Source organism: Dipodomys ordii, unplaced genomic scaffold (genome assembly GCF_000151885.1).
Source record: "Dipodomys ordii isolate 6190 unplaced genomic scaffold, Dord_2.0 Scaffold56, whole genome shotgun sequence".
NCBI lineage: Eukaryota > Metazoa > Chordata > Mammalia > Rodentia > Heteromyidae > Dipodomys > Dipodomys ordii.
Window position 1 is genome coordinate 8,403,360 of NW_012267272.1, and position 14,965 is coordinate 8,418,324.

The window sequence follows — 14,965 nt, forward strand, 5'->3', positions numbered from 1 at the left end:
TAGGAAATTTTTATAAAGCAACTATCAGAAATACACATCCATCACTCACTTCAGATGTTTTGTCAACTGAGGCTGAGTACAGGGTGTAAATTATTCTCCAGAAAGAGAGTTTACATTATAAAATGAAATTCTGTAAAGATTAAAACAAAACAAAAATAAAGCCTAATCTTTCAACTAAGACAAGTATCCCATTAGCATATTATCACCAGGCTCAGGTTATATTTATCTTGTTGTGTTTTGCAGATACCTACAGAAATGGACAGTATTATTTGGCCCGCTTTTCTGTCAGCCAGGTAAGTGTGATTGTCACCATGTAGTGAGAATCGAGTTTTCTCAGGACGGTAGGATGCTGCAGGTTATAAGGGCACAACATATCACCTAGACATCTCCACTGCTTGTCCTCTAATTCACACCCTTCCCTTCTACCAGACTTCAGATGGAGATTCCCTGTGCTCCCAGAATGTTTTCTGTGTCTGAGCCTACTTATGTCTTACCAGTCATCTTTCCTTTTTTGCCATTCTGCAGCTGTATACACTGTTTCTGTATTGTCTAGCCCTTGTTCCTTTGTTGAATGGGCTGCACTTCTGTGACTTCTCTATATGTGGAACACGTTTCTTGGTAGTGGAAACTGTCTGCTATTGGTTTCAAAGCAACACTAACCCTGCAGGTGTCTTGTGAGCATAAAGGGAATGGAGGCTGTTAACAGAGAAACAGTGCTGAAATCGTAGACAGTAGCCTCTAGGGCCGCAGGGTGATTATTTGAGGTTATCTCACCCAATCCTCTACATTGATGCCTAAAAAGAAGATGAGGAGTAAAAAGGAACTCCTTTTGTTATATTTTCCTTTCTTTTTTATTTTCAATTTGACAGAATACAATGCAGATGGATGTGATTTCCAACCATTACATCACTGGTACCAACCCTTTGAAGCTGGGCTATATTGAAATCTGGGGAGTGGGCGGCATCTCCGTAACCTCCGTGAGCATCACTGAAAATAACACGAACTCAGCAATCCCCTTTGAATACGACCCTGCTGCACAGGTTTGTGACCACAGACAGGCCCACTGCTATTTCCCAACCCCAGGCATTTAGTGCCTAAGCTGTCCTCTCTTGCAAAACCTTTCCTAAGGTGAGGGAAATGCCATACTTTCTTATTTGGAGTTTTTTTTTTCTGTGTTTACTTCCTGTGTGGAAACTTTGGAAATCAACATCCCAAACAACCTAAACTGACATATTTTATCAATTACAAGATTGCTCTTGTATTTCACATGCCACTCAGAAAGAAAAAAAGGATGCCAAAGCTATGAAATAATTCCTTAGTATCACTGAATTTTTTTTTAATTTTAATTTTTTGTCAGTCATGGGGCCTGAACTCAGGGCCTGGACGCTTTCCCTGAGCTCCTTTGCTCAAGGCTAGCTCTTCACCACTGTGAGCCACAGCATGAGTTCCAGTTTTCTGGTGGCTAATTGGACATAAGAATCTCATGACTTCCCTGCCCAGTCTGACTTGGCACCGCGATTTCAGATCTCAGCCTCCTGAGTAGCTAGAATTACAGGTGTGAGCCACCCACACCCAGTGTATCACTCAATTTTTGAACTTTAAAACTTTCATAAGGTTGTTTGAGGCTTCTGTGAACATTAGAGTTTTATCTAAATATTTTTCCTATTTTAAGTGATACTGCAGATGAAAATATACAATAAGAAAAGATGCAATAATAATTCTATATCCAAGTAGTTTAGAAGAGGTAAAAGCTGAATGAGAAGTATTAAAATAACCTTAACTGAAAACAGGTATAGCACATCTTTTCCCTTAATTATACAAAAATGTATTCAGATTCTTAAAATCACCTTTTTATCTATATCTGTCTATATTATTTAGAAGGAAAATACATGATGCTGGCTGGACATTGTGGTACATGTTTATAATCCCAGCTACTGGAGAGGCAGATTTAGGAAGATCACAGTCCAAGGCCAGCTCAGGCAAAAAAACATAATAGGCTAGCTAAAAACAAAAGTAAAAAGGCTGGGAGTTGTGGCTCAAATGGTAGAACACTTGCTTCACAAGCATGAGACTCTGAGTTCAAACTCTTCCTACTGCCAAATGTGTGTGTGTGTATGCCAGGAGTGGCAATTCAGTATTTCATAGAGATTCTTCCACTAGTGCCTATTAGAGTTTCTCCCAAATCACTTCACAAGCTTTATTGAAGTCTCCATCCACATGCTTTCCTCATCTCACTACGTCTTCCTTCCGCACATCATCTTTACCTGATGGCTGCAGTCCATCCACTGCTAACTCTAAGACTAGCAATGAGATGTACATGCACACAGATAGTGGCCCTTGTGTCATGATATCTCCAGGCTCATGGTCATTCTAGGGCTAAAATTTCACAAATAATTTTGATTTCATGAATGCCAACATGTGAAAATCTGGCACCTTGAAATTCATGCAGTATTCTAGTCCTGACACCTGCCACCTTGGTGGAAAGTGGGACCATGTTTCCTATGTGCTCACTTTTAAGTTATGTTGTCTTTAATGGGTAGCATTGCACTGTGTAGCTCAAGTTAGCTTTGAACTTACAATCTTCATGCCTTAGCCTTCCGAGTACTGGGGTTATAAGTGTGAGACATCATACCTGGCTTTTTACATTTTCTTTTCCAGAACAAAACTCCCTTTTCTAGACTTGAAAAGAAGTGCTCTTCTTTATTTTTGTATTTTAAAAATTTACTTTCTCAGATGATGGTTTGTCAACCATTTCCAACTTTACGAAAAGTGAGTTCTTAAAAGATGTCCACCTAATTCTGTTAAACTAATCTACAGGCTAACACCTGTGCACATGGTAAGACGTAGAAAAGGCAGGGATATTAGATCCTTCATAGGCAGTCAAGGAGTGTGAAGAGAATTTAGACAAAGAGCAAATATAAAGAGAGCTTTGAAGAAAACTGAACTTCAGAAGAATGGGAGAGGGGATTTTCTCTGGCTTGTGAGTGCTGCTCTTTCTCTTGGTGGTTATGTGTTATACTGGTGAAAGGCCCATCTTTGTCATTGAATAATCTTTGTCCTGGGAAACTCCTTCCTCTAGAAAGTGATGGGCAGTTGGAAATGAGGCCATGCCTTATGAAAATAGTGTGGGGTTATGTGGATTATTGACTTGTACCTGATTTATTGGTATAAAAAAATTCAAGCCTTATACTTTTTCTTTGATTTCTAACAGGTTCTAAGCATCAATGTGACCAGTAGAGCCATCAGCCTACATCATTTCAATTCACTGACATGGAATATCTCTCCATAAAACTTTAGTGTAAGATACTGATTATAAATACATCTGAAACATAACCTTGTGTGTTGCTAATTGGTCAATACCCAATATGAATATAGTATTTTATTGATTTTCTTTTGTGTTTTGTCCTAAAATTCTTTGCCATGGCGTAGTCAGTAGGAAGGTATAGAAAATCAGGGGAGGGGGGGTTCCATAATGTCTCCACATGGTGATTACCTAATAGAGATAATTTTTTATAATTACATTCACTGAAGCTAACGTGGCTTTCTAGTGAAGTGTGTGTGTGTGTGTGTGTGTGTGTGTGTGTGTGTGTGAGATCATTTCTCATGACCCCTTTCTCCCAGGATTTGGTAAGCATTCATTTGTTTTCTGTTCTGTGGATTCACTGATTCAGAACATTTCATATAAACAAAATCATAAAGTAAGTGGTGTGCGTGTGCGTGCACTGTTTGGCATTTATGGTTTAGGGAAGGCTCTAGCTCTTGTGTTGAAGACACCACAGGGAGCTTGCCATGATAGTTCCTGGCCTGAAATAAACCAAGAAAGAATCTGGAAAAAAAATCAATACACTTGAGCTACTGAGCTATAGGCAGAGGAGGTTCAGATGGCAGAGTATGAAATCAGGGGAAGAAATGACAAACACAGGAAAGGTATGCAGGAAAGATCTGAGGGAACTGAGTCATATGAGGGGAAAAGTGGTCACATGATTACAAGGATCAGGATAAAACAAGAGGGTCTTGGGGAAATCCTTAGCATCATCTGAGGATGAGAATGAGATTTGTGTGTAGCATGTGAATGCTAAAATAATCATTTACATTCACAGACGTGTGATTTGAAGTGTATGTCTTCTTTCTCTACCCTGCTAAATGCACGTGACAACAGTTCACACACACCGATGTAATTTATATGCCACAGAAAATGAAACAAGTGAATTTGCAAGACATTTTGTAGCTTGTAATATTTCATTCATGGGAAATCTCACGTCAGCTTTAAGGATTCTCCTAGTTCAACAAACACTTGCATGACGATCACCCTTTTCCCCACATGTCTTCGATGAGTCTTCATAGATTTTAGGTTTAAGGAGGGGTGTGCTTGGATTGATGCCCCTGGGCTGGCCTGTCACCTGCATCAATCCAGCCCAGGGCAGTCTGACAGAGCACCGCAGGCCAGCGTGTGCCTTCCATGATGAGTATGGTGGCCCCACCCATGTGTACCAGATGGGAAATGCTCTAGAGGATAGAACCAGAAGCACGAGGTGGGAGGAGAGGAGGCCACCTGGACAGCGTGTGCTAAACCCGCATTTGGATTAAACTCACTTGGGTTGCTTAAGTCTCACTTTGGAGCCTTTGTGTTGTCATTCTTGTGGTACATTTCACTCGCGGTCCCGCCACTGCCTTCCTTACTTGTCCAACATCTGGTACCTGACCTGGCTTTGGAACCCTGAGTGTGACAGCGGGCGAGCTGGACCTCCAATATTCTAGGGAGACTCAGTAGGCAGAGAAATCCCTTCACGGTGCCCTGTCTTCTCTGGCTTCACTGGACTTGCGGCTGACTCCTTCTGGGCCTGGCAGGAAGAACCATAGTCTGTCTCCTGCCTCAGGCCTGGGGCTTACCACATGGAAATCACCCAGGGGCCTGGAAGGTTGCACGGCACCTGTCCACATGACAGCCAGTGTCTGACAGTGGGTAAAACGGCTCAAAATCTTGGTTTCCCCTTGCCCAGGAAAGGGCATACGACACTGCCATTAAACTCTAGAGGTCCCACAAATCAGCGCAAGTTTGTTTGAAACTGCGTCTTTGTCCCTCTCCCAGTTCATATCCCACCTCCCTGCTGATCCCTGAGAAAACGAGGAAGATTACCATCAAGTTCTGAAATTCCACGTTCAACTTCCAAGAACTCAAGGTGACAATGAATACAGGCAGATGCTGGGATGTTCACCCGAGGACTTCATAGAAGACTTCTGAATTACAATAAAGAACACAGGAGCAAACCGCTCTTATCTAGAAAAGACCTGAGTGCCTGCCCTCAGTGCTAAGTCAGCTCCAACCTCACCCCTGCCAGTACCTAAGGTCATAAGCTTCCATCTCTGCCGGTTTGGTATCTTAAACATACTTCTCTGGGAATCTGGGATACATGAATCTCTTACATCAGGTAGAAAACAAAACGAGTCCTGCTTTTCATTATCATCTATGAATTTACCTTCACCAGAGTTTTCTTTTCTTTGTACAGCTTTGAACCTGAACTTCAACATGAAAGACTCCCTCATACCTGGAGGTCTCAATGTTTGTATCTGAGAGTATCTTGATTGCTTCCCAATTTCTGGGGACTGATTTGGGGGGACATGGTTCTGGAGATTGACAGGATTTGTGTAGCTTTTTTTTTTAAATTCAACTCTACTTCATTCTGGTCTCCATGGCTTTTGGTGAGAAACTTAATCATCTGCAGAAATTATGTAGTTTTCTGTATGTAGGCCCATGTTAACAATAAATCTTAGTATATGTTTGAAACAGAACACTATATAATGTCTCTTGCACAAGTCTGACATATCAGAATTGAAAAACATATGTTCAGTGTAGAAATAATATAGTCTTTGAAAAATGAGGTAGTGCAGACTTTCAAACAAGAAACAGAAAGGACATTGAAATACTTTACAGATTTGTCTTTGATTTGAATGTGAAGATCTTACATTCAATAGGCTTTACCATTGAATCAGGCCTCTGACTGTTTTTGAGATTTTTTAAGGGCCTCATTCTGTTCAGGTATCAGCCTGGACCACCATTTTCCTGTTTTTTACTTACTACTTTTCCCTTGCTGGATGATGGGTGCCTATCACCATGCCTACTTTTTCCATTGACATGGACTCGCATATACTATTCCCCCAGTCGATCTTTGAACTATGGCCCTTCTAATTGCAATCTCCCAGGTAACTAGGATTACAGCCATGTGCCCTGGTGCCTAGATCAGAGTGTAATCTGTAAAACAAACTGAATGACAATCTCCCATAACCTACTTAGGCAAAAACTTTGGGAGTACATGATGATGATGATGATGATGATGATGATGATGATGATAAGTATCTTTTTAGCCTGAGGGAGAGAAGGGGCCACTCTGCTCCCATCTGTTTTTCATGGACTCTTGAGATGGTTTATAATTTCTGTTTGCTCACTAAATTTACAATAAACTAGAACATGATCACATGTGTTCTCTCTTCTTTGTGTGTCCTTCATTTGAGCAGTAAGTGCATACTGGGTTTAGTTAGAAAGCCAAGGGGAGCGAGGTGCTTTGTCATTCCTTTATCAGTCCTGTCTCCTAGGCGGAGATCTGGAGGACTGCAGTTCAAAGTTAGCCCAGACTGAAAAGCCCATGAGACTACATATCCTAAATAACTTCCAAAGACTTGGACTGGAGATGGAGAGCTGAGCAGTAACCCGAGAGAGCTGCAGGCTGAGTTCAAACCCTAGTACTAGGGAGAACAGGCTGAGGGAATGCTGATTCCAGAATCTTCCTCAGCTGGCCTTCAGGCAGGTAACCTTGATTGATTAAAGACTCAACCAAGCCAGGTGTCGGTGGCTCACACCTGTAATCCTAGCTAATCAGGAGGCTGAGATCTGAGGATCATGCCTGGAAGCCAGCCCAGACAGGAAATTCCATGAGCCTCTTATCTCCAATAAACCACTCAGAAAACCAGAAGTGGTTCTGTGGCTCTAGTGGTAGAGCGCTCGCCTTAAGCTGAAGAGCTGAGGGACAGCTCCCAGGCCCAGAGTTCAAGCCCCACGACCAACAACAACAACAAAAAGACTCAACCAAAATGCTGTGCTGTTGGCTTTCTCAGGTAGACTACATGTCGCTTCCTTAAGCGACATACATGGAGTTTGCTCCTTCACAGTGACCCTGTCTCTTTAGAGCAGTGGGTGCTCTCCTATTCCAGAGAGGCCTCGCCCAGGGGGTGGTCCTTCAGACACTCTGTGTCGTGATCTGGATGTTGTGGGGGTCAGAAGCGGGTGGGTGCTGGTTAGACAGCCCCTACAGTTCCAGTCCACCAACTCCTCATGAAGTCAAAATCTGCCACCAAAATGAGCTGTACTTCCTGAGCTGCCTGAGCCTTAGCTTCTGAAGCCCTTGAGAACTTAGATGAGTGAGCACAGGCAGCCCCATTCACATTCATATATATGCTCACACACGTGAGCACGCGTCACTCTGAGACATGCACTCATACACACGCTTGCCACTCAGTCTCTCCCTCTCTCTTACACACACATGCACACACACACACACACACACAGAGCCACATTCACTCAGGGCACATTCTTGCACAAGCAAAGCCACACATTCACACTCTACACTTTAAAGTACATTTTGGCTTCTAAGCGGTTAGCTCAATGGCCACACATAAAGGTTCCGTTTGGAAAGGTAAGCTGGATATGGTGGTGCCTGCCTTCACTCCTGGAACTAGAGAGGCTGAGGTAGGAAGGTCATAAGTTCAAGGTCAGTCTGGGCTATACTTGGAGACAAAATCAAGAAGGAGAAAAGGCGGGGAAATAGGTTCTGAAGCAGTTTTGCGTCAGGCCTTGGATGTTGGTTCTTTGAAAGCTGAGGCTTTACAACGAGACACCAGCCATCAGCTTGCTTTGATAGCTCTTTAAGATCTGTCAGTGGCTGCTTCACCATCCCTTCCTGCTAGCTAGCCATGGGGAGATACTGGGTCACAGGATTGTCGCTCCTTTTTAAAATGTTGTTCAGATGCTGGAGGGGATGTGGACAGAAGGGAACCCTACTGCACACTGTTGGTGGGAGTGTAAACTTGTTCAACCACTCTGGAAAGAAGTATGGAGGTTCCTCAAAAGACTCCACATAGAGCTCCCCTATGACCCAGCAGTTCTACTTCTGGGCATTGACCCAAATGACCACAAACAAGACCATGCTAAAGCTACCAACACTACTATGTTTATCACAGCATTATTCACCGTAGCTAAGATATGGAACCAACCCAGATGCCCCTCAGTAGATGAATGGATCAAGAAAATGTGGTGCATATGTACAATGGAATTCTATGCCTCCATCAGAAAGAATGACACCACCCCTTTTGTTAGGAAATGGAAAGACTTGGAAAAAGTCATATTAAACAAAGTAAGCTAGACCCAAAGAAACATAGGTTTCCCTCATTTGCAATAATTAGTATAGGTTAGGATAATTTTATCAGATGAGCAGAAAAGCTCAAAAGCTATGTACATATGACCATATAAGATGATGCTAAGTAAAATGAGCCTGAAGATATGGACACATATCTTTGTTGTTGTTGTTTTTAATGTACTATGTGATTTTTTTTTGTTTCTGTTGTATGTTCTTCCTCCTGTGTACATTCCTGTTGTCACTGTACTTGATTTTGGTGCTCTGCATCTTGTATATACATTTTTCTTATTTGGGGAGGGGAAGGGGAATAACAAAGTGCTGAAACAAGGACACAGGATGACCCATTGCAACAATGATACCCACAAGACACTATGTTGGAAATGAAGTTTACAACTTCAGAGGGGGGGAGGGGGGAGCGCGTGGGGAGGGGAAGGGAGATGGGGGAGGGAAGGGATAGTGGAAGAACAACAAGAGAGGAGGTAGCAATGCTGGGCAAGAAATGTGCTCATTGCCTTACACATGTAACTGTGACCCCTCTGTGCAGCATCTTTACAAGAAAATAAAATAAAAAAAATGTCTTTGTTACTTTTCCATTCACCAGCTCAGCATGTGATCAGATATTTCCCTGTTGGAAAACGGAATGATGAAAGCAGCTATTTACTGAATTATAAAGCAAGTTATAGATTAGTTAGGATAGTATGTTATTATTACAACATAAATGATGTCTCAGATAAACACAATGTGAGGAATAAGGAGTAAGCTAGCACTGAAAGAAGGATCTTGTGTGACAATAACTCTCTTTTCTTGATCTTTTGCCAACATATCATCCCAGTTTGAAAGGAGACCCACTTCCATGCCCCTCTAAGAAAGTCTACTTTGCTCTGATGCAAAAGGTGATTGTGTGATTCCAGGAGTTCCTCCTGGAATGTGTTTGTGTGTGTTTGCGCATGCACCTTTGTCTTTATACTGTTGGATCTGAAGCAAACACAGAGGATTGCTACAGGAATTGTCACATATAATCAGTATATTAAAGGAATCTGCAGTACCTTCAGATGTTACCCAGATGAAATATGAACTGATTAAAAGGGTAAACAAAATGTGGTCTTATTTATCCATGCAATGGATGAACAAGATGGAAAGGAATAACATAGGAAAAGACAAAAGATCACCTGCAACAGTGTGGATGAACTTTGAAAACATTATGCCAAGTGAAAGAAGCCAACAAATTGGCTGATGATTACAACAAATGGTATGATTCCACTGATTTGAAATATTCTGAACAGTCAATCTATAAAGGCAAAAAGTGGTTTCAGGCATAGAGGAGAGAGGAATAAAAGGTATGCATACACATTCTGATAAAAACATAAGCTAAGCCAGGTGCCGGTGGCTCACACCTGTAATCCTAGCTACTCAGGAGGCTGAGATCTGAGTATCGTGGTTCAAAGCCAACCCGGGCATGAAACTACTTGAGACTCTTATCTACACTAAACCTCTAGAAAACTGGAAGTGGTGCTGTGGCTCAAGCAGTAGAGCACTTGCCTTGAACTAAAGAGCTGAAGGATAGTGCCCAAGCCCAGAGTTCAAGCCCCACGACCGACAAAAAAAAAAGAAAAGAAAATGCTACTTAAGATGGCCACTTATCAGGATTTCAGGTAATGTGGTAAGAGCAAAATCCAGGTGACCCTGTGGAGATTACCTGCCACTGCCCTGAGCATATGTATGGTGGCTCCTAGATCCAATCAGAAGCACAGGATACCACTAGGTCTCCACTGCCTCATAAACGTATCTCTCCACCATTGGTCCACGGAGGAACTCCTTCTTGGTACTTTCCTCTGCATCTAAGCCACTGACAGGCTTTATCTCATCACTGAGCCCAGGCCCGTTGCTTCTACCTTGGCTGAAAAGATGGCCGAGAAAGAAGATTTCTAGCCTTTTCCTTGGGGAAGCAGAGTTCTGAAGGTGCGAAACTCATTAGGCCTAAAAAGAATTGTTAAAGATGATGAGTAGTCAGAGGGCACAGTGAATATAAGTAGATATTTAGGGGTCTCAGCATTTAATATCTACATTGCCTTAACACCTCATGGTTCTGTAAATGCTGCTTTAATGGGGTTTGTCTTATTTAACCATTGGGAGAAAGGGGTATTTAAATTGATGGAAAGATAGGTTGAACCAGGAGAATTCTAGAAGATCAAATGGAGAAAGGAACAGTGTGACAAATGAAGAATTACTTGTTCAACATACACCAATTCAGAAATAGGTATCTATTTTAAAAACATCTGTCCGTGTGACATATAGTGGTAACCAGGGGATAAAATCACAGAAAAGATAGCTAGAGCTTAACCCTTGAGCACTTACATTGCTGACGTGGGCAGGTAAGCAAATAAAACATCATGTGACAAGCATGGTAATCAAATAGGAAGAGGAACACAAAAGTGGGAACTTTGGGAAAAAATTAGGAGGAAAAAAACCCCCAGATACATAACTTGTCTTCGTCTTTTATTATCAAGTGGAGCTTTCTCCTTGCCTCATGAAAAGCACCAACTCTTTTATGGTTATTGAGAAATGAACTCCTTTCCTCTAATGGCTATCAACTTTATGGGGCAGTAAATCAATTGAGACAGAAGCTGGCTTGATCAGCCTAGTCACCCTTTGCTCAGGGCTCCTCGGACAAGGCTGAGGAATAGACCCAGCAAAGAGAAAGGCAAGGAAATGAGGTGAGTCCTTTTTCCATGAAAGTAGTGTGTTGAGGAATCGGAATCTCTTTATAAATTTTCCAGTTTGCTCCTCTGTTAGGTGGTTTAGATGCCACTGTTTTTCTTCTGGACTTGAGGAACACTGGTGAGGTGGAACATGTAGAGGGGTGTGTATGTGTGTGTGTGTGTGTGTGTGTGTGTGTGTTTGAAGGGGTCTGGTGTGAGACATCAGCTCTCAGTGGAATGAGCCGTGGAAAGAACAGGGAATCCTGGGACTGGAGGTGGTTTGGATTCAGAGGACATGGATGTATCTAGCTTTGGGGCGAATTTTCGCTTTTACAAATCCCCACTTCTACCTTCTTCTTGGAGGACCATAGCTTCTCTGGTAGGAAAATGCCTGGAACTGCCCCCCCCAAATGCATTCAAACTCCCAGGGCTACCATGTGGCACCTGCTCCCTTGGGAAAATAAAGGAGTTGTGCAGTGGTGCTTGTCTCTGGGTCTTGGATGCTGGGAAGAAAAATCTCCCATGGAGAAAAATAAGATGGGGAAGAAGAAGCGCTTTGATGATCAAGGTGTCTGTGTGTTGTAGGCTGACTTGTAAGCACTGTGTAAGAGAAACCAGGCTAGGAATTATGAGTGTTTGGGTGAGTCCTATGGATTTTTTTTCAGGGCCTGAAATCCCACCCTGGATGATTTGTTCTCTGAGAGATACAAAGAAAGCACTCAAGTACTGGCTTAGGAATGAGGGGGTGTCTGTGTTACCTCAATTCCAACACAAATAACTGTTAAATAGAATTTTTAATGCTCCATCTATGAGATGGAAGTTATGAGGCCTTCTAGCTCAACTTTGATGAATGATTTAAAAACAAATAATGTGATCTATGTTTTGTGGGGAATAGAATCAATCTTCAGAATGATGTGTACTGTAAAAGAGACACTTGATAGCTTTAGACTCATAGGGTAGAATAGGTATAAATCTCGATTTCAATCACCTGGCCCCGTTTCTCTAAGAGCTAAGGATTTTTTTTCTAAATCCTTCTTGGTAAATTATCTATTGATCCTTGCTTTCCACTCTCATTTAAATATTAAAATGCTCCTTTTTTGGATTATTACACACAAAGGTTGCCTCCATTAAATGTTGGAATACTAACAGAAATAAATAGCCATAGTGTTGTCTTGCAGAAGGGCAAGAGCAAAGGGAAATGTAAAGTGAGAGGAAGAGCAAAACATAAAACAAAACCTAATGAATTCTTTTGCACACTGGTTGGCTGTTGGTGCATTGGTGGTGGTTTAGTAGGTGAGAATATGGACAGAAGGCATTAAGTACCTGGGCATGAGAGGAGTCATAAAGATTTTGAGCCCAAGGTTGAAAAGATTTATAGTTTATCTAGAGAACAATTAAGATTTCACTATAGGAGATTTAATGACCTTGTTTGTGCTGGGTCATGGGGAAAATGAACCAAAGATACAACTGAACTGGGAGTAACTGTCTACTAGAAAGTAATGGCTCCAGAAAGAGAGAAATCAGAAAGTTTCCCAGTATGTGTTAAATGAAAATTGGGGGGTTTCTTCAAACTATGAATTATTTGAGGAGTAACTGATTGGCAGATAGGGCGAAACTGGAATTGGAGTGTGGGGAAAGATGTTTTCATGTCTAAACCTGCTCATTTTGGTTGGATGTTTGGGACATACTAGATATAGCTCAGGAATAGATGAACTTGAACCTCTGGGCTAGAACTGCAGGATGAATTGTCAGATGCCATATGAAATTACATGAATCTAGGGGATTGTTCAAGGAGTGTTGTATGAAAATTCCAGGATTATCAATACTTAATCCAAGAAGAGTTAAGAGACCATAGAAAAACCAAGATTGAAAGAAATACAAGACATTGCGGGTAGAGAGTATCAAGGAGGAGAGAGAGGTGTTTGGGCTGGGTAATGAAGACAGTACCCCCTGTGTTTACTAGCCAGGCCACTGCTGACAGGCAAAAGCAGTCATGTCATGGGAATGTAGAAAACACAAGGCATGCCAGTTACCTATGAGGAAGTGAGAAGAACAAGGTGTAATGATCTTTATAGAAGGTTAGCTATGAAAGGAAACCGAAAGCTAAAATGCTATCTTGACAAGAACAGAGTCATGGGTGGTCTAAGGAGATTTGTCATCTCTCTATGAAGGGGAAAAAATGCATACAACAATCATTTAAAAATAGTGGAAACTAGAGAGTACGTAGGATTGTGGGTGGATAAGAAGAGGAAAACTTACATTGAGATCAGAGGATAAACAGTAATTTATCTAGTTACGCATTTTTAAAATAAAAATTGTGGGTAGAGCTGTGAGGAGATAAGATGATTTCTGCAAACATTGGGGATGATATTGTGGAAAAGTAACAAATATGGATAGAGCTATCTCTCATTCAGAGAACAAAATAAAAAATAATACGTTGCAGATGACCAAGGTTGGGTCTAGGAAAGAAGAATTTGTTGTTGTTGTTGTTTAAACTGCTACTTGCTGGGTCAATGTCTCACACCTCTAATCCTTGCTACTCAGGAGGTTGTGATCTGAGGATCGAAGTCCAAAGCCAGCCCAGGCAGAAATGTCTGTGAAACTCTTACCTCCAATTAACCTACCCCAAAGCTAGTAAAGTGGCTCAACTGAAAGAATGCATGCCTTGAGCCCAAAAGCCCAGGGACAGACAATTCTCTGAGTTCAAGCACAAAAACAAAAACAAAACAAAACAAACTGCCGCCGTGAAAAATGAGGGGGGAAAATGTGATCCCTAATGGCTTTTGACATGGCAATGGCTTGTCAATCCAGAGGCAGACGCTCAGTCTAGTGGCTTCATTATATAGTTTTTGTTAGTAGATATTACAGAAGAAAGATGATACCCATGGCAAGTTAAAGAATAGGTATTGAGGCCTACTAGGTAGGAATGAAATCCAGGCTCCAGGAAAGACTCAGAGAACAAGGGAAATGGAAAAGGGACAGAAACCCAGACACGATGGAACAACAAAGAAGATCGGAATGAGGTAAAAGGAGGACCTAGCTTGTGATGAGTAAATGAGGATGAAGGTTCAGAATTTAGGAAGCAGAACAACGCAGGAGGATAGCATCAGATGAGGTGTGCGCGGTGGAACGGGAAGGGGGTGGACTCATGGGTATTGGAATGTCCAACTGCCCTAGAGCTATGAGATGATCTAACGTGATCGTTAGATTTGTGTGAAGTCGAGCAAAAGTGTCAGAATCCAAGGGATTCTCATAGATTCCGACAATCTGACCTCAGTTTTGTAGATGAAGAAACACAATGGATAAACAGCTTATCTGTCAAATTAGACAACTAGGCCAGGAATTCAAGTCCCTTGATTTCCTGTTCATCCCACCTTGCAATACAGTTAAGTATCTGAGAGCCCAAGTCGGTATTGTGCTGGGGACCAGAATCAGGTTTGTTTCTCTTGCCAGATTCTTCATCGGCTCAGTGTCTTCTCAGTAGCTAAACACCCCTGGTCATGCCTCAGGAAGTAGGAGACAACAGCTTGGGTTCCCTTTTCCCTGTTTCTTTTCTCCCTTTACAACTATTCACAGTGAACATATAGGTTGAAGGGCTGAAGGGGCATGGGATAGGGCCTTGTGAACCGCTTGCTCCCCTCATTGCTCTGCCTCCAGCCCATTCTACTCTCCCTTCTCGCTGCTTGTTATGGATGACATACTTTTCCTGACATATACCTACTCTCTATCTTTTCAGAGAGAAAGATAAGAGTTCCAGAAGTGCTAGATGCAAAGACTCGAGTTAGTGAGCAACATGTTGATGGCAGCCACAAATATTCTCTGGATGATGCTGATAATCAAAGTGGTCTTCAGAAATTT

At 42.0% G+C, this 14,965-nt stretch overlaps 1 protein-coding gene across 1 annotated transcript in view; it reads left to right on the top strand.

The window, feature by feature from the left end:
* The window catches only part of Mgam (maltase-glucoamylase), a 131,250-nt gene extending 127,859 nt beyond the window's left edge, over positions 1-3,391 (top strand). Inside the window, exons 69-71 of the mRNA XM_013021693.1 lie at positions 244-293; positions 870-1,040; positions 3,212-3,391. Of these exons, the coding sequence (XP_012877147.1) occupies positions 244-293; positions 870-1,040; positions 3,212-3,289 (299 nt within the window). The 3' untranslated portion in view covers positions 3,290-3,391. The remainder of the gene's footprint in view (positions 1-243; positions 294-869; positions 1,041-3,211) is intronic.
* Positions 3,392-14,965: the final 11,574 nt, after the last annotated feature.